The 27000-nt window shown below is 49.4% G+C and overlaps 10 protein-coding genes across 10 annotated transcripts; 3 read left to right on the forward strand and 7 right to left on the reverse strand.

Moving 5' to 3' along the window:
- Positions 1-383: 383 nt before the first annotated feature.
- Positions 384-1353, reverse strand: N7489_006569 (uncharacterized protein; the record flags this gene model as incomplete). The annotated part of the gene is made up of 3 exons (XM_056712319.1): positions 384-467; positions 523-805; positions 887-1353. Coding segments are annotated over 3 exons (834 nt in total), but the record flags the coding sequence as incomplete, so codon positions are not given.
- Positions 1354-2167: 814 nt separating this feature from the next.
- N7489_006570 (putative MFS multidrug transporter) lies at positions 2168-4145 on the forward strand (the record flags this gene model as incomplete). The annotated part of the gene is made up of 4 exons (XM_056712320.1): positions 2168-2886; positions 2940-3186; positions 3239-3944; positions 4006-4145. The coding sequence occupies 4 exons, from the start codon at positions 2168-2170 to the stop codon at positions 4143-4145; spliced, it is 1812 nt and encodes a 603-aa protein (XP_056566035.1).
- Positions 4146-4317: 172 nt separating this feature from the next.
- Positions 4318-4801, reverse strand: N7489_006571 (huntingtin-interacting protein K; the record flags this gene model as incomplete). The annotated part of the gene is made up of 2 exons (XM_056712321.1): positions 4318-4428; positions 4493-4801. The coding sequence occupies 2 exons, from the start codon at positions 4799-4801 to the stop codon at positions 4318-4320; spliced, it is 420 nt and encodes a 139-aa protein (XP_056566036.1).
- A 1446-nt stretch (positions 4802-6247) lies between these two features.
- N7489_006572 (uncharacterized protein) lies at positions 6248-6673 on the forward strand (the record flags this gene model as incomplete). The annotated part of the gene is made up of 1 exon (XM_056712322.1): positions 6248-6673. The coding sequence occupies one exon, from the start codon at positions 6248-6250 to the stop codon at positions 6671-6673; it is 426 nt and encodes a 141-aa protein (XP_056566037.1).
- A 596-nt stretch (positions 6674-7269) lies between these two features.
- On the reverse strand, positions 7270-7944 carry N7489_006573 (uncharacterized protein; the record flags this gene model as incomplete). Its single annotated transcript, XM_056712323.1, has 2 exons — positions 7270-7390; positions 7439-7944. 2 exons carry the CDS (start codon positions 7942-7944, stop codon positions 7270-7272), a joined length of 627 nt encoding a protein of 208 aa, XP_056566038.1.
- A 1568-nt stretch (positions 7945-9512) lies between these two features.
- Positions 9513-11163, forward strand: N7489_006574 (3-deoxy-7-phosphoheptulonate synthase class II; the record flags this gene model as incomplete). Its single annotated transcript, XM_056712324.1, has 6 exons — positions 9513-9534; positions 9595-9704; positions 9756-9819; positions 9874-9966; positions 10022-10073; positions 10125-11163. 6 exons carry the CDS (start codon positions 9513-9515, stop codon positions 11161-11163), a joined length of 1380 nt encoding a protein of 459 aa, XP_056566039.1.
- A 320-nt stretch (positions 11164-11483) lies between these two features.
- On the reverse strand, positions 11484-16308 carry N7489_006575 (uncharacterized protein; the record flags this gene model as incomplete). The annotated part of the gene is made up of 2 exons (XM_056712325.1): positions 11484-12048; positions 12104-16308. 2 exons carry the CDS (start codon positions 16306-16308, stop codon positions 11484-11486), a joined length of 4770 nt encoding a protein of 1589 aa, XP_056566040.1.
- A 1021-nt stretch (positions 16309-17329) lies between these two features.
- On the reverse strand, positions 17330-19597 carry N7489_006576 (lysophospholipase family protein; the record flags this gene model as incomplete). The annotated part of the gene is made up of 3 exons (XM_056712326.1): positions 17330-18530; positions 18584-19256; positions 19372-19597. Coding segments are annotated over 3 exons (2100 nt in total), but the record flags the coding sequence as incomplete, so codon positions are not given.
- An 869-nt stretch (positions 19598-20466) lies between these two features.
- Positions 20467-22418, reverse strand: N7489_006577 (uncharacterized protein; the record flags this gene model as incomplete). The annotated part of the gene is made up of 2 exons (XM_056712327.1): positions 20467-22076; positions 22136-22418. 2 exons carry the CDS (start codon positions 22416-22418, stop codon positions 20467-20469), a joined length of 1893 nt encoding a protein of 630 aa, XP_056566042.1.
- A 2508-nt stretch (positions 22419-24926) lies between these two features.
- N7489_006578 (putative short chain dehydrogenase) lies at positions 24927-26070 on the reverse strand (the record flags this gene model as incomplete). Its single annotated transcript, XM_056712328.1, has 3 exons — positions 24927-25238; positions 25429-25764; positions 25858-26070. 3 exons carry the CDS (start codon positions 26068-26070, stop codon positions 24927-24929), a joined length of 861 nt encoding a protein of 286 aa, XP_056566043.1.
- Positions 26071-27000: the final 930 nt, after the last annotated feature.

The raw sequence follows: 27000 nt of genomic DNA on the forward strand, positions 1-27000 counted from the left end.
TTTAGCGTTTAGCGATTGACATTCTTATGCTTAGGAAATGCTTATAAAGGTAGTATACTACCCTAGAGCCATCTCCGAAATATTAGGCTGGAGATATACCTCCAAATTCTACCGGTTCTATTAGTGTAGAAGTCATAATATAGTTAGCGTATAGCACTAACGGTTATACGTTAAAGGTATATACCTAAAAAAGCCACTAAAAAGACCACTAAAAAGATATTTAGGAAGACTACGAGAGAAGACTACCTAAGAAACCATTAAGATAACTACGGCCGGTTAAGCGGTAGACTATACGGTATATCTTCGGGTTCGCAGTTGTAGTAGCGCATGAAGAGGTCAAATCCCTCTTGGTTCTTCTTCTCGAAATCGAAGATATCTGACGCTCGCACAATCAAAGTACCGTCAATATTGAATCGGGCATAGAGGATACGCCCCTGTCTTGGGCCAAACAACGAGATAACGAGAACCTAATAGTGGGAAAAGGTTAGCGCTAACTTATAATAGTGATTACTAGGTCTATACCGGAAAACTCGAAGTCTGCTTAAACTCCTCCTGGAGGAGACGGCACTGGATTGTATTAACAATCGGCCCAATCTCGCCATGGAGAAGGTTATTAGACTTTGCTACTGCGCCGGTGCATATCATAAGCATAACATGCGGGCGGATTGTGTCTGGGTCCTCAGGGTCCTCTTGCCATTGTCGGCAACTTAGGGCTCTCCATCTTGAAAGATCGAGAGGTTTCGAATGCCCAATATGTAAACCATATAACATTCCTTGTGGCCCATCCTCAAAGGAATCCTCGGCCCTAGATAAATAAACCTCATTAGTTAGTCAATTTCTTGGTAGTTATAAGTAACAGGGGAGAATAGAGGAAGATCGAACTCACAAGATCTCATACCAGTTCGAGTTTTTCTCTATCGAATAGGAATTATCGGGATCATCTTTCTTAGAGTAGTCTTGAAGGATGTGGATATATCTGGCGATTTGAAAGGCCTTCTGATACACAAGTTCGGTGGCTGGTAGTGGGTCTGATAGTGGGTATGAAAAAGACGAATGAAAGGCCTCGTCGAAACCGTCATAGTGATGGCGCACATGGTTAGGCATCCTAGCGCTGTCGATTTTGTATGTGCTGTATTCTTTCTCGGATAAAAGCTTGAAGTCGAGGGACTCTTGATCATCTGTGACATCCATATGGTGGAGAAGAACGCCGATTTCACGGAGAGTATCACAGTCATAAGAGACCTGGCTTTTCGATTCTAGCCATTCCAAGATGGAGTCGGCCTTTTCTTCGAACATTTTTCTCAGGGCATCATGGTCCTGCAGCACAGGCGGATTGACAGGTTGAGAAGACATGATAGACGGCGTGGAAACGCGACGAGATTGGTTGAGAGGGTGATGAAAATGATGAAGAGACGAAGAGACGTGGAGATGTGGAGATAGAGAGGTGGAAAGCTGGAAAGCTGGGGAGCTGGAACAAGTCTGGGAACTACCTAGGTACCTAGGTATAATGCCTCTAGGCGGAAATGGGTTAGTGTGTCACCATGACCCACTCTCATGTGGACCACCTGGGCACCTCTCCTCCAGGGCTGTTTCCAGCTTACTCAGCGTCCCCTGTTGGCGCCTCAGTAAGTTTTGGCCTTTCCCTTCGTTTTTACACCACGAACTCGATTTTTTCACCGTGCTAGAATTGTGTCCTCAGCAGAATAGGCGGCTGTACAATACAGCTCGCCGTCCAAAGCTACGGGTGGAAAGCGGCCGTTTCTGGAGAGGCTGTTATTTTCGGCGTCGATTTCACAGGTCCCTATATGTATTATAGTTGTAATAGAATTCAAGTGAGAATGATCCATGAATAAAATACCCATGTTCCAAATTATGCCACTGAATCTGAACTGACGCACTAGACGTACTATGTAGTACCTGGATATTTTGACCTCGCGGTTAACTCGGCAACGTCTCCATCGACCCCACGCAAATGTGGGTGAAAAGGTGTCATAGCTCATTTCCACCCCGACTCTCCTCTCCCAAGGTACAAGAGTCACAGACTGCCCAAGTACGGATCTCAAGTGATATAAAGTGCCAAGGTAGGTTCACGCACAACGTCAGTATCATACACCCCGGTATATACCCCACGTGCTCGCGTGAGAAGTCCGAGCCGGGATCTTCGTTGATGGGGGCTTCTCCGCAAACTCCGAACCATGGCCAAGACCTCCAAGAGGACCGGGAAAATGTTCATCTTGCCTCTCAGGACGCTTCAAACTTGATCGGTCACCATGCAGACTTGTCAAGTACAGAAAGCGACACCGATCTCGAGAGCGACGACACTGTAATCCCCCAAAGCGACTCCAGGTCAAGGAGATTGGAGTTCGCACCGCTGATGACCAATCACCGACGATTTCCCTCAATCGATGAAGATGATCGCGATCATGATCATGACGGTGTGCTGGGTCCGGCCGATGGGGATGAGGAGAAACCGGTAACTTGGAGCTCGTTACCGAAGAAGGGCCAGTTGGCAATCTTGACTTTGGCGCGACTGTCAGAGCCGTTGACGCAGACCTCTCTACAGGCGTACATGTTCTATCAGCTCAAATCATTCGATCCATCCTTGCCAGATTCGAAGATCTCCGCGCAGGCGGGTATCCTCCAGGGTAGCTTTACAGCTGCACAATTCATCACCGCTGTCTGGTGGGGCCGTCTTGGTGATGCTGAATGGATGGGGAGGAAAAGAGTGCTGTTGATTGGATTGATGGGTACTTGTCTGTCCTGTATCGGCTTTGGCTTCTCTCGATCTTTTGCGACGGCCATGGTCTTTCGGACACTGGGCGGGATATTGAATAGCAATGTGGGAGTAATGCGGACGCTGATTGCAGAGATCATTGCAGAGAAGAAGTAAGTTGTTATGTTCGCACAATGCGCCACCTTGCCTTAGGCTGACTACTTAGATATCAATCCCGCGCGTTTTTGCTCCTCCCCATGTGCTTCAATATCGGTGTAATCATAGGTCCAATCTTGGGAGGCTCATTGGCCGATCCTGTCAACAGTTTCCCGCAACTTTTCGGCCCGGGATCTCTCCTTGGAGGTAAAGAAGGTGTGTGGTGGATGCAGCGTTGGCCGTATGCATTGCCGAATCTTTTGAGCGCAATCTTCATATTTGCATCATTTCTCGCAGTATTTCTTGGGCTCGATGAGGTGAGATCATCGCTGTCCAATTTCATACCGTCACTAACAACAAGGCTTTTAGACTCATGAAATTGCACGTTATAGAAGCGACTGGGGTCGTAAACTGGGCAAACGGATCACAAGAGCTTGGACACGACGACCTCGGCACTATCGTCCGCTGACGCGCTCCAGAGACGATGGCTCCATCTACACGGATGGCAGTGTTGGTACTTGGTCTACGCCGTCGAGTCCAGCCCGCTCTCGTGTGCATCCACGGCCACGTAAGAAGATCGGGTTCCGCCAGATCTGGACACGCAACATCATCCTGACTTTGGTGGCTCACTTCCTACTTGCCTTCCACACAAGCGCCTTTAACTCTATGACATTCGTATTTTTGCCCGCACCCCGTGCACCAGAGAACTCCCGGCAGGGTCTTTTCCATTTCGGCGGCGGACTAGGTCTTCCATCGTCACGAGTTGGGCTTGCTACTGCGATTATCGGTTTCATCGGCCTGCCACTCCAGATCTTCCTCTACCCGCTGATACAGACAAAGCTCGGCACACTCACGTCATTCCGAACGTTCCTTCCTTTTTCGCCCATTGCATACATGCTGATGCCCTTTTTGGTGATTCTTCCGCGCGTACCATGGATTGTTTGGCCTTCTTTCACGTTCGTCGTTAGCTTACAGGTCATCTCACGGACATTCATTCTGCCCGCTGCAATTATCTTGGTGAACAACTGTGTCACGGATCCATCTATTCTAGGCACAGTTCATGGCGTGGCGCAGAGTATCTCCAGTGGAGCTCGGACTCTGGGTCCATTTCTGGGTGGCTGGGGGGTTGGGACTAGGGCTCGAAAATAACATGATTGGTGCTGTGTGGTGGGCGCTGGCTGTTGAGGCTTTGCTTGGTTGGGCTATGCTGTGGAGTATTTACGAGGGCAAGGGGATCGAACGCAAGAAAGACGAGGTGGAGGAGGATGAGGAGTGATGTTCTTTGCCCTGTTTATAATAACCATTGTCTGCACTCTTTGAACATAACAAGCATGACAACCAGACCCTCAGCATAAAGCGAGTTTTAATGTTAGAAACGAGATTTCCTTTATATCAGCTTGGTTCCGACCCATAAATTATGGACAACTCTCAGTAAATAATTTGAGCCATCATACTCGCATAGATGGTGCAATGAATGCCTTCATTGCCTGAGTGACATCTCCATCATGAGCCTTGAGCAAGTCTGTGGCCTTGGTCTTACTTAAATCAAGGTGATCAACCTAGATCCATATTAGCAAGTCTGCACACAGACAAGTATCGAAGCCATAGACATGGCAAACATACCAGCAGTGTAACATCAGCTGGAGCGACCTTAACTGTTTTCTTTTTCAGCACCTCATCAGTCTTGGGGCCCTCAGCCGTCTTTTTGTTGCCCGAATCTTGTCCAGCAGCTATCTCAAGTCGACTCATAGCCCGTCCCAAAGCCTCTTGGTTTACAGTAAGCGGTGCTCCGGCGGAGGCACCCTCTGTTGCGATTTCATTTGTGTTGAGGGAGGAGAGAGCGGCGGCGGCCTTTCGGTCTTCGGCGTTGGAAGGAATGGCATTCTCGACAGTGTCTTGGCCAGCACTTGCAGAGGGAATTGTATCAGACATGGTTTCTTTGTGAAAGAGGCCCTGGGAGTTGGATCTAATCTTAACTTGAGCTGTGTTTTGGCAACAACCCGGGTGGACGACGTCACTGATAAGCCCCGGGTTCAGATAAGTGCTGACATAATTGTTTGTTTCGCAGGTGCCGAAGTGGGCAACGAAGGCTACCTAGGTACCTAGGTAGTTCGGTAGGTATCCCGACCTCAGGTCTCACGATTATTCCAACTTCTTCTTTTTCAAAGTTTCGATCTTCATGTTTGACTTGGTTTCTTGTTGCTAGGTGGTCTGGAACTTATTCACGGCTACGACCCTTTTCGAATTGACTCCACAACTTGTATCTCCACTTCTAAGCCCCACGTCTCAACTAATGGAAGGTTCAGGCCGAGTATGGCTCCAGTCGTTGGAAACTATACTTCGACCAGGATGCCTAGATGACGATGACGCTGATTTAGCTCCCAGTGCTAAGGTATCCGAAGTCTCACCCCAAAGAGTCATATCAACCTTCTTAATATTTATTACATCTGACCCTTCATAAAAATGTATCTATTTCATCTAGGTATCCCTGGTTGGTCCTCTTGTGTGGTTCGCACCCTTCCGGCACCTTTCCACCGTCTAGCTATAAAACTAAGAGCGGGGGAAGATATCTACAAAATCTACTGAAGCACTTGAGAAGGCCGCATAGACGGCCGCCTATTTTGTCAGGAATGATCACAATAGCCTGGAAGGATATCTAGTCCAGATATAGAGGGCAAGTGACCTTGCAGTAAGCATACATAACCATCTCTGATTGCCAGTCAACATGGGTAAGTGCGTGGCATAACGAATAACGGACCTCCATCATCCTACGAACCAAGCAAGCTTGTATGCATGGATTTTAGCTGATAGAACGCCACATATTCATATACTCACTTGACCTGTGTTGCGTACACATTTTCCTTTGGCATATATCAAGCTCTTACTAATTCGCGTGAATAGATAAAGGGACGAATGAATTGAACAATGGCCTTCGTGCTCTTTGTTCACTTCCACGTTAGATATCGATTGCTCTGACTTCAGATGTTGATCGCTTTGACTTCAGATCTTATTAGGATGATCAAGTCTTTGTGTTCTCGATGTTTGCCTGGAGCCCGGGTCAGACAATCATACACACAAACGCATTCATGACTTCCATTATCAAGTCTAGCCATACTCGACCAAGTCGGGTTCGATTGCAAACACTTAAATGACAATGTTTGCTAACCAGCACCGCGTCGAGTTATCTTATCCTATCTTACCCTATCCATATCCTCGATTGATGGTCAGCCTCTTGCTTTCTCTTTCCATCTCTCTCACTTTTAGATCATTGGTCCACTCACAACTACACCACCCAACAGCTCTACAATAACCACTCCCATCTACACTTCTTCCAGGACCACTACTATCTACAATTCTCCCAAAGCACTGCCCTTGAAAATGTCCACCACCGAAGCCACGTCTTCGGACGCCGTATCGACCTGGGAACAGGTGTACCACGACGCATGGCGACACTTCCATGCTTCCATTGAGGAGATCCTCAATAGACTAACCCTGGAAAACCGATCCCCCGAGGATCTCCAAGTGACAATTGAAAAAATGAGCCGTCTCACAGTGGAGTTAGACAATATCAGAAGCGCCGCACAGGACATGTTTGAACATGTCCCCGGTTGCTCCACTGTACGCCAGCGGCCTGTCACCTACTTTGTCGACGAGTTCGTCCACAAGTGCAACTATATCAACTACAAGCTTAACATGATGTCTTGGCGGCTGATGAACCGCACGAACTCTGAGAGGGCAGTACACAATCGACTTTCCAAGCTTCTAGAGTCTCTTCGTGACCAAATTCCTGAAGAATCGGTTTGATACTTGGGTTCGTTGGGTTCCGTTACTATCTATTGGTATTGATTTTGAGTCTGCTAACCTGGGGGCTTAAGAACAGTCCCCCGCAAGGAGAGACAGACTCCAACCCCCTTTACGGGTTTCGGATGTTAACGAACAATATCGATTTGGACGGGCTGATTATTTACCCGGTTCTTTCTACCCTTGGACTGCATCACTCCTGTACTGACTTTGACCATGCTAATATTTGAGTTTATACAGGGTCTGAAGACCGATTTAGCATGCGTTTCGTATCTTTTCAGAGGCCCATCGGAAATCGGAGCTGGATGAAGACAGCAAGAGGCTGGTGGAGGTGCCATAAGGCTCAGTGTGAAATATGAAGCCACCGGCCAATTTCCTTGTTTACACAGAGTGGATCAAAAAGAAATACAATCAGCCTAGCCCATTCAACACTTAGAGAGTATTTAGGCTATGATTTATCCCAATTGTAGATGTAATTAAATTTTTCGTATGTAGGTACATGATGAAAATGGATATTATGCACACAGATCTATCTAATGCACGTAAATTTAATGTTTCATATATAAACTTTCCAGATAAACATATCGTTCGGCAATGCTCTACAGGGCTAGAGCCAGAGCCAAAACACCAGCAGCACCGGCAACACCCATGGTAATGCCCCCAGTAGGAGCAGGGGCGCCACCAGTAGACTGCGAAGGAGAGGGAGAAGATGATGCAGAGCTAGAGCTCGAGTCAGAGCTGGACTCAGAACTGGACTCAGAGGTAGACTGAGAGCTGGAGCTCGAAGGGGTAGTGGAAGCCGAAGTGGTCTTGGCAGGGGTCTGGCTAGCAACGGAGGTCTCGCTGGCAAAGGAGGTCTGGCTGGCAGCAGCGGTGGAGCCGGTCTTGAAGGTGCTGCCATCAGCAGTCTCGGTCTGAGTAGCGGTTGCCGAGATGCCAATGAACGCCTCGTTGGTAGCCCAGGCCTTGACACTGCTAGGCAACGAGTTGTACCAAGCTGGGTAGGTGCCAGCCATAGCTTCGCTGACGATCGAATCGCGAGAGGCCGAGTCGAAAAGGTCATTGTACCATGTGGCCGGGATGGCTGTTGCCAGAACAGTCAAGATAGAGCTAGGCACAGCCTCGTAAATGTCGTCATAAATATCCTCGAGATAGTCATCGTAAAGGTCATTGCTATCGACAAACTCAGGGCTTGAGGATGTGGAAGTAGAATCCGCAGGGGCGGCCAGAGCCGTGGCGGCGAAGAAAAGAGTGGCGAGGGCCTTGTACTGCATGGCGAAAATAATGTAGTGTAGGGAGGATATGGATTGAATAGAAGAGAGAAAAACAAGGCCGACAGCGAGCTTAAATACCCAGCTGAAGAAACAACCTTGGCAGGGCATCCGCTCATGGGGCTCTCTGCCTTGAACCTTGGAAGGGTCTCGACCCACGTTTTTACCCCCGTTAGGTCCATTTAGGTCCACGTTAGTACTAAATAGGAAGCTCTGGAGACTTCAAGCAGATTACGCTAACTAAAAATGGCCGCGCTTCGGTAAGTTCCGAGACATGACCAATCGCAGTCGACAGGTCCCGATTAACCAGCCTGATTAGGCCTAATTTCCTCGACGCTAGCCGTTCTTGATACGAACGTTGCCTGCGCTGCTCCCCATTATTACGCAATGGCTTGGATTAATTTTTCTCATGCCCATAAGCATTTCCTCTGTATGGAGCAGATTGCGATCTATCTTGCCCCTTTATATTGTCTCCGTGGTCCGTCCTTTTTTACCTTCCAAAATATAGACACTCAAGGGTCGGCTTTCCATGCCAAGTCTGGGGTAGTTACCTAGGTAGTGAGAAATCTACGTTCAAATCTGCATCTCTATACAGCGGGGAAACAGATATAAAATGGTTTGTTGCCTCTCAGCTTTATCGATCTAGTAGATACTCCATATGAAGGCCTTGGTATTATATTTATCAATACCTGAGGCCCTACGGAGGACGCCTGCCCATGTTATAGCGAACAGTTTACCGTAGGGTGCTTTTATATTTTCACACGGGTTCTCTCTCCACGGGTAGTGGTGGTTAGGTAGGGTTAGATAGCCAACTATCTGTCGGTTACCTATGAGGCTCTGTTTATCTTTGCCAGCCCTACTCACCTGGGCAGTATAATTACTGCGTCAGCTCTGAGACCTCGGAAGCTTGGCTGGTCTTTACAAAGCGACGAACTTCATTACTCGATGCATCATACAGGCCAAGTTTGAGAACAGCCAGCCATTCATCCACATCATCAAAGAGACTTTCCCGAATTCACGGCCTTTCAAAACAATTCATATTTCAAATGAAGAACAGTACCCATGACATAGGCCATCACCTTCCACGTCCATGACTATATCATACATGCTAGGGGTACTAATTAATTGATGGCGTAAATAGTAGAGGTCACAGGTCAGGAGGTTGCTATACCGTGAGATTTCAATGAAACCCTATGGTCTGTGTCTGTGCTCAATGGGATTCCATTTATTTCCAGTCAAATAAGCTGTCGATTTTGAAACTGGCTGCATTGAACGAACTACCAGTCACATCCTGACCTACATATGGTGCCTGGGGAATCAGGCATCAAAGTGAGTCATCGGAGCCCCGGGAATAAGCGTATCACGTACACGCACTGGATTGTCAGCTTTCTTTTGTTACATGTCCTTAATATATTTTCGCTCATCAGTCCTTTGTTCTCACTTCTTAGAATCCCACTATTCCATTGCCTACACTGACCAATTTCTCATTGCATTTTCGTGTTACTGCTGGTCAAGCGAAAGAGATTTAACTCATATAATCCCCCCACTATTCGGGATTAACTGCCCTGACCATGGCTGAATGGAGCCCTAGTTGTAAGAGCAGAAATCTAAATTTTCTTTCGAGTTCGATCCAGTATGGCTAACTATATCTAGCCTGGACACAAAAACCCATCAAGCAAGATGTCATCTATGAGGATCTTGAAGGGTTGAAAGAATCACTGCAAAAACTGCAGAAGCTTCCTCCGCTTGTGACCACACGAGAAGTGTGTCTTTTCTCTAGAATCGACTTTAACTCATATTGACCTGGTCTACAGATCGTCAATCTCAAGAAGAACCTCCGGAATGTCGCTTTGGGCAAAGCATTCGTTCTACAGGGTGGTATGTTGCACAGAACAATATCTCCGAAACATCGGGACTAATCATTTTGTCTAGGTGACTGTGCGGAGCTTTTCGACTACTGCACCCAGGAAATGATTGAAGCCAAGGTCAAGCTTTTGTTGCAAATGAGTTTGGTTCTCATCTGGGGTATGTCAGACCCCCCACAAAAAGCAAAGAAAGATGACCGCTAATCCACCAATAGGTGCCAATAAGCCCGTCATCCGTATTGCTCGGATTGCAGGGCAGTTCGCAAAGTAAGTTCCTCATTCATTAATTCAAACCCAGAAAACTAACAACAAACCTAGGCCACGCTCAAGTCCAACAGAGGTCGTCAATGGAGTGGAAATGCCCTCTTTCCGCGGTGACAACATCAACGGCTTCGCAGCAGACCCTGTATCCCGCCAGCCAGACCCATCACGTCTAGTCTCGGCCTACTTCCACTCCGCGGCAACTCAGAATTATCTCCGTGCCTCCCTCTCCTCAGGCCTGGCAGACCTGCACTCCCCACTAGACTGGGGCCTGGGCCATGTAATCACGCCCTCCATCAAAGAGCAATACGCCAAGACCGTAGGCGCCGTAAAGGATGCCCTGCGCTTCATGCACACAGTAGGAATCGATAAAGATCGCGGCTTCGAGACAGCCGACATCTTCACCAGCCACGAAGGCCTCTCCCTGGAATACGAGCAGAGCCTAACCCGACTCCTTCGCCACCCAGTGCAGCAAGGAACAAGCACCACAACTCCCGAAACAGGCTACTACGCAACATCTGGCCACTTCATCTGGATCGGCGACCGGACACGCCAACTCGGCGGTGCGCATGTCGAGTTCTTCCGCGGCATTGCTAACCCCGTCGGAATCAAGATCGGGCCTAGCATGGCGCCGGACGAGCTGGTGCAGCTGCTGGACGTTGTCAATCCGGATCGTGAGATCGGGAAAGTTACTCTGATTTCCCGATACGGCGCTTCTAAGATCGCAAATTTCCTTCCTGGCCATATCGCCGCTGTGCAGGCGTCTGGTCATATCCCCGTCTGGCAGTGTGACCCTATGCATGGCAATACCCAGAGCACACCGTCTGGTGTGAAGACCCGTCACTTCACGGATATTTTGTCTGAGTTGAAGCAGGCGTTGGAAATTCATCGCGCTGCGGGATCATTCCTTGGTGGCATGCATCTTGAACTTACTGGCGAGGCTGTCACTGAGTGTGTGGGTGGTGCTGCTGGGCTGACGGAGGATGGGCTTGGGGAGCGATACACGACATTCTGTGATCCGCGCTTGAACGAGAAGCAGGCTTTGGAGCTGACTTTCTTGGTTGCTGGATTCTATCGTGACGAGTCGCAGGAGTGATATCATCGTTTTGGTAAACTGAACACGAGATATATGAATGTTGAAGGCGGACAGCGAGAAAGATTTCGGGTATTTTCGAGTCTCTGAATGCAAAGTAATATTTGGCGGCTTCACCGCGGACATGAGTATAGATTTAAATCATCTAGGATTCAATTGGTTGAACTGAGATTCAAAAAGAAGTAATGACGATTGACTTTCCAAACAGTCCAACCCATCCAGCTCGCTATCACGGTGCAAAATTCAAGAAACGCCCAAAGAGTCCCCATATTTACAGTGACCGGGTATGAATGTACAAAAATCGAACAATGCAATGAATAAAATCAAGGAGCAAGAGGACTACCGACAGCAGGCTTGTAAACAAGACTCTTGCGCCTAGCAGCCTCCATACGGAAGCGACGCTGTCTCCTGGATTCTTCATCTTGCCCATCATCCAGCATGATACTCGCAGGCTTAGCACTTGGGAAGAGACCTCGGTTGCTCTGCTTTGGCGGGCAAGACTGCTGGACAAGCTTGGAGCGATTTCCAAGGAACCCTGGTGTAGCGGGCGACATGCCAATGGCATCAAGGTTGGCAAAATTGTATCCAGGAGTAGCAGGGAATTGGTAACTATCAGCAAAAGATTGTTGCGGGGGTGTGGACGGCATCTCCCGCTGGTGGGTCGGAGGTGTGATCTTGCGGAAGCCCTCGACGGCACCCGGGTTGACACCACTGCGACGTCCACCAGCAGATGGTGCGGGAGATTCGGAAATGCGCACGAGTGTTCCGTTCACATTGCTGAGCGCACGAGGCTCCATACTCTTCCGGCGCTTGGCGCCTCCGCGCGGGATGATAGAGCTGTCAACCGCGTACGGGGTTTCGTCAAGCCATTGGTTTTCCCGTTCACAACTATAGATAACTGTCAGAAAGGCTGTGTAAAGGTAGGTGTACAACATAAACTTACTCGAGGACCCAACCGACTCCCACACACTTGACAAGACCCGCTGCCTTCTTGACTTTCTCCAAAGTCCGCAGGCCACCATCCTTGTACACAACATGGGTGATGCCAACTCTCAAGTCCTTGGGCTCTACATCATCAGCCGGTGAGAGACTGGAGCGAGGGTTCCAGGACCAGGACTTCACACATCGAGCACCCATTTGCTGCAAAAGTTCTACAAAGATACCAGAGGCATCCTCACCCTCGGTGGTATGAACATCCACATGCACGACTGCTCCATGCAAAGCCTTCTGTTCAGTGCTGATGCTGCGGCGCTGCTTCTTGGCAGGGCTGCCGGTTGCAACGGGAGTATTGGACGCAGCCATCACAGGTGCTTTCACACTGATGCGTCTGCTAGTGATAGAACGGCGTTTTGGTGTAGGACTTCTGCTCACCCGTGGAGATTTCCTGGAGGGAGACAGAATCGGGACAGTATCATTCAGTGCCATCAAGGTTGGCTTGCGAACACGTGGGGAAGATCGAGTGGGGGATGTGCTCGATAGGGACAGACCTCTCTTGCGGGACAGCTTGAGAGGCGATACGTCGCCTTCGGCTTTCAAAGGTACTTTGGACACTGTATGAATAGTGCGCAACTCATCAGGTTGAATTTGCGCCTTCATTGGGGTAGACGGGAGAATCGAAGGACCGAGGTTCTCTTTGTCCTCGAGTAGATGGGACTCTTGGTCCTGATCTTGCGGGACTTCGGCGGCAGAAGTATGCTCCTGTTCAATGACTCCCGAATCAGGATCTTCGAAGATATCAGTGCTTGTTCTTGGCGAATCAATTACTTGATGGTCTTCATAGATGGAAGATCGCCGTGGAGTACGTTCATACTCAGGGCTTATACAAGTATCATTGCTTTGAGGCTGAAGTGGCGATTCGGCAAACAAAGAAGGGTTTTGTGCCAAAGGGCTCTTTGTCAGATCAGGATACGACACACTTTCAGAATTGGTTGGAGGCCCCGTGTTAGTGCGGTCCAAGGGGCCTACTAACGAGAAAACTCCCCGACGACGCGGTCGGAGTGATCTAGCTTGGGAAGGGGTGTTTTGTTCCCAACGGTCAAACCTTTGTGCCAATGGCGTAAAACCTAAGCTAGCCTCAGCAGGGGGCTGGGATTGATCAGCAACACTTGGTGTGTTGAAGAGGCTGGGTGCCATTAACGCAGGGCTGTCAATCTGTGTTTTTGGCGTCCAACTATTTTCTTCATGCAGGGGCGTGTCAACGATGACGTTGCTGGCATTCTTGGCATCTGGAGTGGAGTCATAATCATTCTCTGAGTTGTCTGGGCGATTCAAGGCCAAGCGAATGGATTCACTGCCTGTGAAACTGGGTCGTGGCGAAGGTGTCGCTTGCGTTCTTTGGGGCGGAGTTGCAATATCCTCGACATGGCCGCTTTCATGTGACGAAGCAGGCTTTGACGATATTGTAGCAAACTCAGGCTCAGTCTCCTCCATTTCATTATCCTCGCTCAGCACATGTTCCACTTCCTCTGGTTGATGAATAGCCTCTTCTTGCCATTCTCTTTCACTTTCCGAGGAATAATCCAAGGGAGCCGATGGCTGGGCTTCATCGCCACGGGTCAAATGCAATGGTAACGTGGAGGGCGAAGCAACTGCACTCGGCTGCTCTTCCATGTCTAGTTCTTGCATCTCCGTAGTTTGTGAGGCATCTGCGGTTGACTCTTCGGACTGTGATCCAGTATCAAGATATTGGGGTTCTTCCACCTCGATCTCGTGCTCCGGTACCGCCAGCTCTTCTTCAGGATAATTCGTGTCCTCCATGACTGAGTCTCCCACCTGACCTTCTTCATCATGCAGGTCATTCTCCGCGAGGTGTGCATCTTCCATGGCGTCGAAGCAAATTGTTTCAGGTTCCTCGTACTCGAATTCATCCTCGTCATGGAAATCCCCACCCTCTTCTAGGTCTGATGCTTCGTGGACTTGTTGGCGATGAAGATCATTTGCTGCCAATTCGGCGTCTTCCATCTTGTCAAAGCAAATTGTTTCAAACTCTTCGTACTCGAATTCGCTCTCGCTCTCGTCTTGGCGATCTTCGCCTTCTTCTGGGTCTGAGGCTTCCTGGACTTGTTGGTCGTGGAGATTATGCACTGCCAATTGTGCGTCTTCCATGGCACCAAAGCAAATGGTATCGTCTTCTTCGCGGTCGAATTGAGCTTGGTCTTCAAGTTGTTCGCTAGCCCCGGGGCCTGAGTTTTCCTGGGGCTCTTGATCATAGAGGTCGTCCTCCGTTGCCATATTGGCCTCTTCCATGACGTCAAAGCAAATAGTTTCAGGCTCTTCGTACTCGGGCTGAGTCTCATCTTGAATATACTCAATTTCATCCTCTTCCATGTCTGATTCTCCCTCGGCTTCCACCTCTGGGGAGAGAGAGTCAGTGTTTCCATCATCGAATGAGTCCCGGGCTACTCCTGAGGCAGCAATATCTTCCTGGATAGGAGAGATCGATGATGCCTTTCTAGCAGAAGACAGCTCAATGCCAAAGATATCTCTAGCCACATCCTCGACCATTTCGGTGTCCTTTTCAAAGGCTGCTTCGTCGGGTTGGCTTTCCCGTGGCAAGGATTTGGGGGTGGCGGGTTGTGTGGGTTCAACCGTCTCGTATGAGGCTCCACCATTGTCCGTGGCTTTGCAGGAGCCCACAGATGCATGAGCAGAGAATATCGAGTTTTTGAATGGAGAGGCTATTCTCTTTGCAGGGCTTTGAAACAGGGGAGTTCGAGCAGGGGCTGCTGATGTAGAATCCTTGGATGGCGATTGCAAGAAAGAAGCACCCAAAAAGCCTTTCTTAGGTGACATCTTCAGCGGAGAAGTGCGTCCGGGTGTGAAATCGGGAGCGGAAATCGGATTCACACTATCCCGGAAGAGACCCCCACGATTCGGGGTTTCTCTCATGGAGAACTGGAAGGGAGATGATGGCGCCGGTCGTCTCGCAGGGCTAGACATGATCATAGAGTCACTGAAAACAACTGAATTGCCCGGCGGAAGAGCGAGGTGACCATTATCTGCGACAGCGTTCTGGCTGCGGTTTGGCGTAAAGTTGATTTTCCTGACTGGGGAGTTAAGACCGATTCCGTCTGATCCGTGTTTTGGTGATGGTAGTTTCGGGTCGCCATTCTCGTCCATGAAGCTGGACGCCTTCTTGGGGGTAAAGTTGATCCTCCGTACAGGAGAGCTCAGTCCAGTGGTCTCCGAGCCATGCTTAACAGGCGAGTGAACAACGAGTCTGACCGGATCCTTGGTATCGTCCTTGATTGTGTTTAATTCATCGTCTTCTCCATCGGAGCTTGCGTAAGATGATAGAGACTTGGCCACCTGCTTGGCCTTCTTGGGAGACAATGGTTGGCTCGCATCTTTCTTCGCTGCAGCTGGCTTCCTTCCGCGAGTACCGGTCGTCGCAGGCTTGCGAACTGGGGTCGCTCCAAGCCCGGGCTTGCCAGCGCCCGCGCCTTTGGTCGCTACTCGTCGGCGGCCGGCAGCGGGAACCTCGGGCACAACTTCCTCAGCTTCGGAATCCGAGACATCCTGGAATTTCACAGTCTTCTTCTTGGCGGGCCCACGCAAAAGATTTGAGCGCATTGTTGTCGAGTTGGTCGCAATCCTGATTTGGGTCGATTTCGTCTCATCTGCTGTACCGGCGGCCGCACGTGTGCGTCTGCCTGTGGTCGCCGTTTCACGGGTCTGGGGGGCCTTCGCTGTTGTTCCCGCTCTTGGCCGTCCCCTAGTTTTAGGCGCTGCTTCAGGCTTGGTCGCCGGAGCTTCTGCAGGCAACGGATTCTTCCTCGGTCTTCCAACGCGCTTCTTTGGCACCTCGGTTTGTTGTTCTAGCTCATCTTCGCTGGCGTTATTTCGAGGTTTCGGCTTGTCGGCGAGAGACTCCGGCGCAGCCTTCTTTCCTCTTGCAGTTGCAGTTGAAGTTGCTTTTGGCTTAGTAGCTGGGCGACCAGGAGGGCGGGCGCTGGGTTTTGCGGGTTTGCTTGTGATAAATCCCAGCTCATCATCGGACTCAGCATCGACGGACGGGGTCGCAGCCCGTGCTGCTGGTGTGGCTCTTCGAGGGGCTTTTTTCTTCGCATCAGCAGCAGCTGTCGACTTTGTTGAAGCTCGTCCCACCCGTTTTGCAGGGTATTCCGGGATTACTGCAGCGCGTGCCATGTTGATAACGGGTTATTGTTGATGGTCGCAATAGTTAGTATTGGCACGCGACGCTCATGGCGGGTTTGGGTCGTCAAATGTGATATCGGCCCGATGTCGTAAGGTCGCAAGTTGCCGGTCGAATTAGGTGCATGAAAGAGGAAGCAAGGCAAAGCAAATAACCCACTGTGGAGGTGGCGGCTGATCGGAGGTTGCTTGTTGTGGGCGTTTCCCATAGCAACATGGGCACGTGACATGATCTGCACATTCACAAACACACGTCAACAAGGGTGTTATAGGTTGTCAGATTGATGCATACGGATGAAAATCAAAACGAGACAGCAGAAGAAAGACAGATGCCTGTTCTTAATCATGTATTAACCCAAACAGGAAGTTCAAAATCGGCCCATAATCTATAGTCGCTCGATATATATTTCTCCTAGACGTGTACGGTGCATTACTAGCGTTATATGAATTCCAACCCATCCTATTCAAGTTATTTTCAGGAGTCATATTCCCTAAAATACATTATACCTCAGCCACTCGTTGGATATCGATTATACAGATCTAACTGGAGGATATCATGGATTACATCTACAGTAGCAAGTCTAGTTCGAGAGCCGTAAGTAACTATGTGCCAACGGGTAGGTAGAAGAATGCCGAATTAACCATAGTCAAGTTACGAACACTTTGCCTTAATCATACATTTTAGCACGAGTTCGGTTTGATCAGGAGCAGGGCATGTGTGTTCCAGGGATGTAGATTTCTAATAATAGAGAGGAGGGATAGTGCTGTACTGAGGTGCAAATATGTTTCTTGTATGGTCATATATGCATTACCATTGAATTGAATCCCATGGGACACGAAGAAATCTAAAAATAAGGATACTAGGAATATGGAAATAAAATTGAAATAAGGCTCGATGACACATCGACCATGCTTTTGAAAAAAGTGTATCAACAAGCGAAAATACATGTTTCGAATGGGAATAGGGAATAGCTGCAACATGGCAGTAGGCAGAAAAAGAATTCATCATGTCCAGTTATACCAGGATGAGCATCGCCAGACCGGCTGCGACAACCGTTGAAAGCATGGTGGGCAAACTCACTGAGGCCATACTATTATCAGCCAGGTAAAACGCTGGATCATAGGATTCCGGTCTGGTGGAGTTCACAGTGCCGTTCCAGCAGTACCGGTCGAAACACTGGCTGCAGATATCCGGGAGAGTGGTACCCGTGCGCTCGAACGAGCGGCTGAGGATAGCGCAGCCAACACAGGCAGTCCAGTTGTCGTCGAGGGTGCTGTTGGCCATTGTGGCAACCTCGTAGCCATTGAGAATTATATTGTCACGCTCAGCGTCGTCGGTGCTTAGTTGGAAGGTTGAGATGTTGGAGTGGTAGGAGTAAGGGGCATTGGGAATGTACACAACGAGAGGCGAGGGACCGGTCTGGTTGGAACTATCACAGCCAAAGAAGGACGGGCGGGTGCTGAGGCCCAGGTTAATGAAGGTGTTCTGGTCTGGAACCGCAGGGAAGGCGGTGCCGTTGGCGATACCGCTGCTATTCAGGCTGCGCTCGTAGGTCGCAACCAGGGAGGTGCCGTTTGGCCAGAAATAGTCAGTGTCGGCCGAAGAGTCAACGGCGAAGATGACATCGACATGGCGCTCGGGCTGGATGAGGGGGTGCAAGGGGACGTTCTGTCCATCCTCGCCGCCATCGACGACGTCCAGCAATTTTTGTGCGGCGTACGGCGACGAGTGCTCGTTGTATTTATAGAAGGGGTTGGGATCGTACGAAGCGATGTCGTTTTGCGATTTGTCTAGATCGAACAAGATGCCGTTGAAAACATCCTTTATGAAGCTGGGAAGCGAAGTGGTGTTGATCTGGAGAAGGAACTGGTTGAAGAGCGAAGAGGAGGTTCCGATCACAAAGCCAGCACTGTCAAAACCGCGGATGCAGCTCTCGTTGCTCGGAAGCGAGCCACCCTCGAACTTAGAGCCCAGGTACTCGAGGGGAACGAAACCAAAGATAGTAGGGTCAAAAGTGCCGAACTCCCACGGGTTGAACTCATACACGGTCGAGTTGCTGCCAATGACTAGCTCACCGGGGTTACGGCCATCAGCAACAACAAACGGCATAGGGTAGTCTCCATCCTGGAATTCGGGGGTGTCAGCAATGGAAGACCAGGTATAGCTGAGTCCACCATTGCTAGCATTGAACATTTGATAGGAGAGTGCGCGGCCCCTGTGCCCGAGTTAGCTAACACGAATGCTTCCCGATAAACAGGGGTAACATACCAGATATCGGTGAGAGTAGTATCAAAGCCAGCCTTCTTCTTCCCGTCGACAGCATCGGCGAGATCCTTGTAGTAACCGGCAGAATCCAAAAGCTGAATACCACCAGCATCAGGACCCTCGATGATCGAGTTTCCAAATTGCCAGACAGAACCAGCCTCGTGCGTCTGCAGCTTGTCGACCGTAGTGAAGTTATTGATGTAGATTGAACCCAGCAACCAGCTACCTCCACTCAGACCAGAAATATAGGTAGCAGACTGCAGCAGACCACCCAAATGCCCCGTCGCCGTCGCATTGTCCGTCCGGCTATCGAAAGCCTTGACTGCGCCGGCACCGTTCATCAACGCACGCCACCCACCGCCTGAAACGGCAATACCGATATTCGGCAGACTCGACGAGTTGCCGGAGTGTTTATCGAGGTAGGCGCCGACGTCATAATCGCCGACTTTCACATGTCCGAAGAAATCCTTCATCGCCGACAGGGTCTTGCCGCGGCGAACTTCTAGCCATGATGTCTCGTTCGTGGACAGCTTCGCTGCGCTGCGAACTGTCGGTCGGCTCGCCGGGCAGCTGACGGATGTCGGCACGTACCCGTCGGGCGCATTGGGGAGGGCTCGTTGCACACCTGCGAATGTGATATCATCGGTATCGAGCGCGCCAGGAACAGCGATTGCGCCTGCGAGAACACGGTGATTAGTGTGGGGAAATTATTTTGTTGACGCTTTAAAGGTCCAATTAAGCCAAGAATGGAAATCCCCAGGGGGAAAAACAACGCGAGGAAATGCGCTTACCGGGCAAGCCCAGAGCAATCGAGATCAGCGCAAAAGTCTTCATGACGGTTAGACCACAACTGTGACCGACTGTTAATCGCGCAGGAGACGTAGAAAGGAACGAATTCCCATGTCCTAAGGGGTGATACTTATGCACCGAGGGGAAATCCCTATGCACCGGGCCCGCCGGAAGCTTAGCCAAGGCCCCTACCCAATGTCCCAAAGCAGTTGTCTTGGTACGTACTCCATCTGTTCATAGGGATCACGAATCATGGCTGACGAGTGGAGTTTGGAGTGATGTCAACGATGCCGAGCGCTCCGTTTTGCTTTAAAAAGCACTATGTATAGAATGAAAAATCACCTTTCTTCTGAGGCGCAGGTCAGCCATTGGAGATTACAGTAGATGGTCACATCGGTAAGGCTGCCCAAATGAGGCTGGACAGGGATGGTGAGATTATTATCATGTGATACGAATACGATAACTGTGGGTAAGTACGGAGTTATGTGCCTAGGCATCCGCCTTTCAGCAGTCATTATTGGAGTCGCATTCATGAATCTTTCCAGGGCTGGAAGTGGACTCTCGTCTTACAGAACTCCACATTTAAAAGGAGTGGCTAAGGTACGAAGTACAACGGGCATGACTTTGAGTCCGATGTGGATCTGCTCGCAAAAAATCCATCAAATCATCAAATCGAGAGCTCGTAATTAGATTAGACTAGGATCATGCAGTGCAATCTCCCATATTGGTGTGTATTATCATTACCTTTTAGGCACAAGGCTCCGAGGTTGTACTCTAAGCCGTTGTGGCGTGTGACTCGGCCTATATGGATGTTGGTCACAAATCGAGGCACTAGTATTAGGGCGCAAAGAAAGAGCTCAGTATGACTTATGGAAGAAAATTAGTTCACTTGAATCAATTGAAATTCAATAAAAAGTGTTGGACTTAGCCTTGGAAAGACACCATCGTAATAGAACCAACCCTAAAAACAGGGTAAAGAAAATCAGTTATCGGCTGAATCAGTCGGAATTTGACAGAAGCGTTGGACTTAACTTTGGGAGACAGCCTCCCAGTAGCACCAAGCTAAAGCAAAGACACATTGTGTCAGACACCCAGTCTCAACCACGACCAGGGCCATTCTCGACATGTTCGACCTCTGCCTGGGTTTGGCTGGCCTCCACATGACCCTCGGGCAAGTTGTTCAACTCGTCCTCCTCCTTATCCAGACCCCAGAACTGGAGAATGAACAAGGTTCCACCGACAAAGGTTAAGATAGCGAAGACGGCGTAGTTCCAGATCAGCAGAGGGTCCCTGGAAAGCGTTATCAAAGCCTCGGCAATGGCAGCGGAGATGGCATTTGTGAACATATTGATAGCTTGGATGAGGGAACGCATATTACGGGGCGCCTTGGAGTAGGCATACTCCATTGAGGTGATGACGGCAAAGATCTCCGATATCGCGACGAGGACGTAGGAACCAGTCTGAGCCCAGACAATGAGAGGAGACGGGTTGACGCTGCCATCGTCATTGTAACAGTTGTTAGCTCGGTAGCCGCAGGGCGAAGTCATGTAGATGTAGTACTGGATGATAGCAGCCCATATCATGGAGAGCGACGCCAGCCAGAAGCCAAGGGTAATTTTCTTGATGGCCGTGAATTGAATGCCCATTCTGCGCAACCCGGGGTATAAGAGCGTGTCGCAGAGCGGGACAAAGATGAGCAGCGCCAAGGGGTCAAGGTTGTTCACAACGTCGTTTGGGACGCCCTTCAAGGTCATCGTGCCAGCCTGTGCGGTGAGATTGTTTGTCAATTGGTTGTAGGCCAGCCAGTAGACAGGGAAATAGCAGAAAACTGCACAAGCGGCAAATCCACGGCGCACTTCGTCCACCCACGCATCGTCAAAGGTCATCCACTTGGGCCGGAGTCTGGGTTCAATGTTAGAGGGCTTCGTGGTGTCCCAAAGAGTGCCATCGTGAGTTCGCTTCCAGAGGATGTATGGGTTGTAGTGCCAGCGGCCGCGCATACAAAACCAGAATGTCTTGACGGCCTTGTAAGTCACCGAGCCGGCCGGATCAGACTGGCGATAGCGCTTGCGACCCCACCACATGACGAACGGAGTAGTCAAGAACATGAGCGTGGGCAGCAAGAAGGCCAACCAGAAGCCGATATACTTCTCCGCATAGGCCATGCCAATCTGACCCGTCAATGCACCCACGTTGATAAACAGATAGAAGTAGTGGTAGATACGGCTCTGGGTGATAGTAGGGTCGATGACGACACGCTCACCTGTTTCGAGTGTACGGACTCTGAGATTGACAACAGGTATCTGCTCGACGACAAGGGCAGATATGTTCGGCTTAAGGCCACCAGTGCCCAATCCCATGATGATTACACCCAGGATGAACACAGCGAAGGAAGCGTCAGTGTTTGTGATCACCGGCGGGATGGCAGAGATAACTAGAATGATGTGACCTAAAATGGCAGCCGCGATAGACCAGGAGATGGTCTTGTATCTGCCCCAGTACTCGTCGGCGATGTAGGCACTCACTAGAGGAAGGCAGTAGCACCAGAAGGTGTTGAAGGTGTTGATGGCACTGGCAGTTTCGACACCCTTGCCCAAAGCACCCGAGACACCCTGGGAGCTAGGACCACCAGCACCAGTTGCATGGTTTGATCCGGGAGGACCATTCGGGGCAGGAAGGGGGAGTGCATGGTTCACAAAGTTAGAGTCTGTTGCAATGTTAGGATCATTTCTCATGTGACTTTGTATGGGGCTGTGGATCTCTTACAGAGCACCTGGGTTCCATAGTAGGAGAAACGCTCGCACAATTCAACAAATGCGACGGTGTAAACCACCCAGGGAATCGGAGCTGAGACGCGACGCAAGGCGTTTGGGCCATGGAGTTCATCTGTGGTCGGGTCCTCGTCACCCACACCAAGGTCGTAAGACTCGGGGATGATACCTTTGTTGTTCTCGGTGGGAACAGGCGCACCTTGCGAAATTGTGTCGACAGGTCCGACGTCATTGACAGCGAGAGAGTTCGAGTCCAGGCCTGTCGTCTGAGCCGCCATCTTGGATAAGAAGGAGACCAGCACAGGGTATGGATGAAAAACAGTGATAGGGACGCGAGTAAAAGGAAGAAAAAGAGGAGGATGGAAAGAGAGAAGGAGTAAACAAGCGGTAGGATTCACGCGTTGGGACTAAAGGTTAGGACTAAAGGCGGGATGCTAGCGAGTATAGGACAAGCACACCTGGTGAATTCCCTCAGTTAGATTGCTCATAGTAAATCTGTGGCTCCAACAGCAGTCAACCCCTTTTTATGATATTACAACTCAACATCAGGTGAATTAATGAATCAAAGCAGCAATTGAAGACATAGATGCAGCATATGCCATACTATGTAACCTGGTGCTACTATGCAGCCTCGCCAGACAATACCATCGATGGTTCCAGAAAGAAACACAATGCTGAAATCAATGGCGCCAGCATTCTATTGTACATAATATTCTCCCATTGTCAGACTGCCGATACTATTGGACATATTGAGAAGGAACAATCGAGCCTTAATTGAGACCTAGCTGGATTGAAGTGTAAGGAAGCTTAGGATGAAGAAAAAGTCTGATAGAGAATGTATAACTAGTTAGACCTCGGTAGGCGTCTTAAGGCAAGGCTTGTACAAAGCTTTATACATTCATCCTTTCGATATGGCTTGCGTCTTTTGGTATGACCTTCCAAAATACCATGCTGTGTACTGAATTCGGATTAGAATAGTATCATTCACCTCAAATGTCTATAATAGGTTCTTCATCTCCACGGGTGGCTGCTTTAAAAGCACACTTGTTGCACTTTGGGACCCGAGAAGAGTTACACGATGAAGGTTGTAGAGTGGGCCTTTCGATACATAACAGATTTCACTGAAGAGGTCACTACAAGTCTGTAATACTAGAGATAGAATTTGGAGGTCGTAGGCGCGGGGTCACAAGGTAATAGTGTTTGGGGGTCTTGCTAGGAAATATCAAATATAAACCGCCGCAAGCTCTATATGTGGCAACCTTGCATGCGAGACAGTCTGATTGAATACACCTTTGGGTGGTACCTGGTCTACCAGTATAGACTTTCTAAAATTTTCCTTCAGACTGGGCTCGAAAAGGATTATTGTGAAGGCACAGAACTTATTATTGCCCTTGTCATGTAATTGGAAACAAGAAAAACACAGTCGGCTCCATCAGGTCTGATTCCCTGTAGTACAAAGTATCATGGACAAGTTCCTTGCAGAGAACCCTGGAAGTGGCAGCAGGACTACGCACACTACGCACATCATCTCAAAGCAACCAATGAGGTATCTTATATTTCAGCAAAGAAATCCCAAAGAACAAAACTGGGATGCCAAGCCAAGATGGCAATTGCCTTAGGTCATAGAGTGTCCTAGCCCTGCGACCTATAGTGCGTAGTCTTCATACACGTTCAATAATAGACTGAGGTCTACACAATATTCAGCATACAGCCATTTCTTCGACTATTGTGGTACTTGGCCAAGCAATCACCTCTTAGACTACTCACCGCTGTCGTCATTAAACAAAATCAATCACGACACCAACATATTCCATCCATGCTCCTAGAAGACCAACACGTGCCAGCTCAAGTGACTACTTGATTCAAGTACGCAAGGATAAATCCGGGTTGTTTTGGGTGCCCAACAGGTAATTAAGGCATCCCAACAGTAAGCGAACATGTCCATTCCCAAACAGTCAATATCCTCGACCAACTCTGATTGGTCCCAGTTCCCCACATCTTCCCCAGATTCGGTGTCAGTCCCCGGTGGGGTTCCATGGGTTTTGGCGGCTGAAACGACCTCAGAATGACATTTGTATTTATTGTGCACTACCCTGGTGACGATTACAACGGCCACGTACCTATCACGCGATACTGTCTGACCTGCGGGATACTAGATTAAGCAACGAGATCCTCTTTCAGTACGTGTATCCCTAACATTCAATCTGCTTTGGATTAAACCTTAAGTTTGTCGATTAGCCTTGTTGAGAGGTCAGGTGGTTGAACTCCGGCGGTTTGGGTATGTGGTACATTCCGACTGGATGGCTGTACGCGGTTATTTTGTCGGTGAGGGGGGTGTGTTGGGATTCGGGTTCTTGGTGCCGGTTGAGAAACTGCTCTCAAGGATAAAACATAGACAAGGCTACGCATGACATTAATATATGTCATTGTACAATGAGATGGCGCGTCCCGATCTAACTCAAGGTGGGTCAAGATTAACATGCAGCTAAACTCTAGAATGGAGATGAAACGCTTGAAACAATTACAATGACTATTGTTTAAGTGATCGACCTGTATTCTAACGTCGTCATAGGATTCAAAATCCGCCAAGCCAATTATCGCTGTCCAACAAAGGGCAATGATCAAAATCAAATTCCCAAAAATCAAAGCCCACGCTGCGCTATTCCCACCCAATAACCAAAAAGAAGAAGATGCAGAACGCCATGCAATGAGAGAATAAGAGACCAAAAGAATATAGTCACGCGCAATGATTGAAAAGGCAAAATCGAATCTCAGCCGTAATCAATCTACCATGCGGCGTGGCCACCATCCATGCGCAGGTCACTTCCAGTCATGAAGCTGCTAGCATCGCTGAGAAGGAAGACAGCGGCGCCACGGTACTCTTCCGGCCGGGAGAGACGGGCAAGCATGTTCTCCTTGGGCCACTGGTCGCGGCGTTCGGGGAACTCGACAAACAGCTTCTCAACCATAGCGGTGACAATGTAGCCAGGGGAGATGGTGTTGACGCGGATGTTGTAGGTGCCCCATTCGGCAGCGAGGTTGCGGGCGAGTTGGATGACAGCAGCTTTGCTAGCGTTATATGCGGGGCAAATAAGGCCCTGTAGGGAAAATATGTTAGATCGCTGAAGGCCAGATAGAAGGGCAGGATGTGACATAAAAGTGGAGAAGTATTCCATAAGAAATAAGGACAGTCTGGGCACGGAGGCACTAGGTCTACGCCGACAACACGAATGCCAGACGGGGTAGGAATGATAAATGGCAAAACGGAAAGGGGGAGTGGGAACGTACGCGATTGGCAATGGTACCGCTCATAGAGGCGATCATAGCGATACTACCTCCGTTTCCAAAGCGAATCATTTGCTTAGCCACAGCCTGGGAGGTCATGAACACTCCCGTGACGTTGACTTCGAACATGGTGTTGCTGTCCTTGGCCGAGTACTCGAGCGCTGGGGTCTCCTGCTGAATACCCGCTGCGGCAACAAGACCATCCATACGGCCCTCTTCATTGGCGATGGTCTCGATCACACTGTTCAGAAGTTCCGTGTCACGCACGTCAATACGACGGTAGTGCAATTCGGTGCCAAGCTGAATTGCACGTTGCTGGATCTGTTCAAACTCGGGAGCCTGGTGATTGATTGGTTGTTAGTTTAATGCTAATATAGAAGCGGATGGATCTGGTGATTGTATAAACCAGATCCATGGGATGCAGGAACTTACCGGCTCTTCCAGGCGGTCGAGTGCGTATACCTTCGCTCCGGCTTCTAGGAGTGCCTCTGCCTGGGTCAATCCTAGACCCCGGGCAGCACCTGAAACCAACACCACCTTCCCAGCGAGACTGAACTCAGGCATCCTGGCCTTCTGGCCCAACACGACGGGCTGGGCGGTCATAGGAGCAGTGGGAGCAGTAGTGGTTTCGATGGCGACAGACATTGCGATATGTGTACTGGTATTATGTGAGAGTAGTAATGGACAGAAAGAATATATATAAAGGCGTCAAAGATTCTTAGACGGAATGACTCGTATATAGATAAAGAATAATGAAGATGATTCAGTTGCGGAACCATGGACCAGAGAATCGACTCTCCTTAAATACATATTTGGCCGGAAAAGTCAGGCCGAACCAAGACCAAAGCGCCCCAGAGTGTGTCTCGTGAGCAGAAAGAACAGCCCGAAAAGGAAATCCAGACTTGGACCAAGGGTACTGCAGAGCGAATTGAGTCCAGGCCTCCCGGAATGCAGGCTAAACGGCTGTGGCGAGGTATACGCATACCTACAAACAGAGTTAACACATACAACATACAATAATTATCTACGGTAGTATAGTGCTAGGATACTGTATCAATTGATCTGTCAAATAAAGAAACTTGATATTTGTTTAGATTTGTCTCAACCCACTTTCCCATAATATTGAGTGAATAACTATGAATTCAGGGATAGCTAATCCAACAGGAGCACTGGTCACCAGACATGATGAAATCCACGATAGTTTCATTGACGATAGATAGTGTGTTTGGAACCTAAGGGATGGCCGGATTTCTCATTCGGGAAACCCGTCTGGGGTTTGGGAACCCGGGGAACGCCAACGCCACTCTAATTTTTCGACACTCAACATTATTTTTCTTTATTTGAAAAACACATATATTCAGGTGACCCGACCCCTTGAGAGAACTACGCGTACATGCACAAACTGCCGAGCCTCGAGCCGGGTCTTCTAGAAATCTTTCAAGCCTCAAAGTACTATCTGGGGTCAGGTGGTTCTTTGCAGATCAATGACTGAATCGCTACCAATCAAATTCGTACATTTGGCCTGTGATATGTGTTCCTGTCCGATCGCCCCGACTCCAAGGTCGCGGCCCGGGC

Source organism: Penicillium chrysogenum (genome assembly GCF_028827035.1).
Source record: "Penicillium chrysogenum strain IBT 35668 chromosome Unknown utg000004l_segment0_segment0, whole genome shotgun sequence".
In the NCBI taxonomy this organism is placed as follows: Eukaryota; Fungi; Ascomycota; class Eurotiomycetes; order Eurotiales; family Aspergillaceae; genus Penicillium; species Penicillium chrysogenum.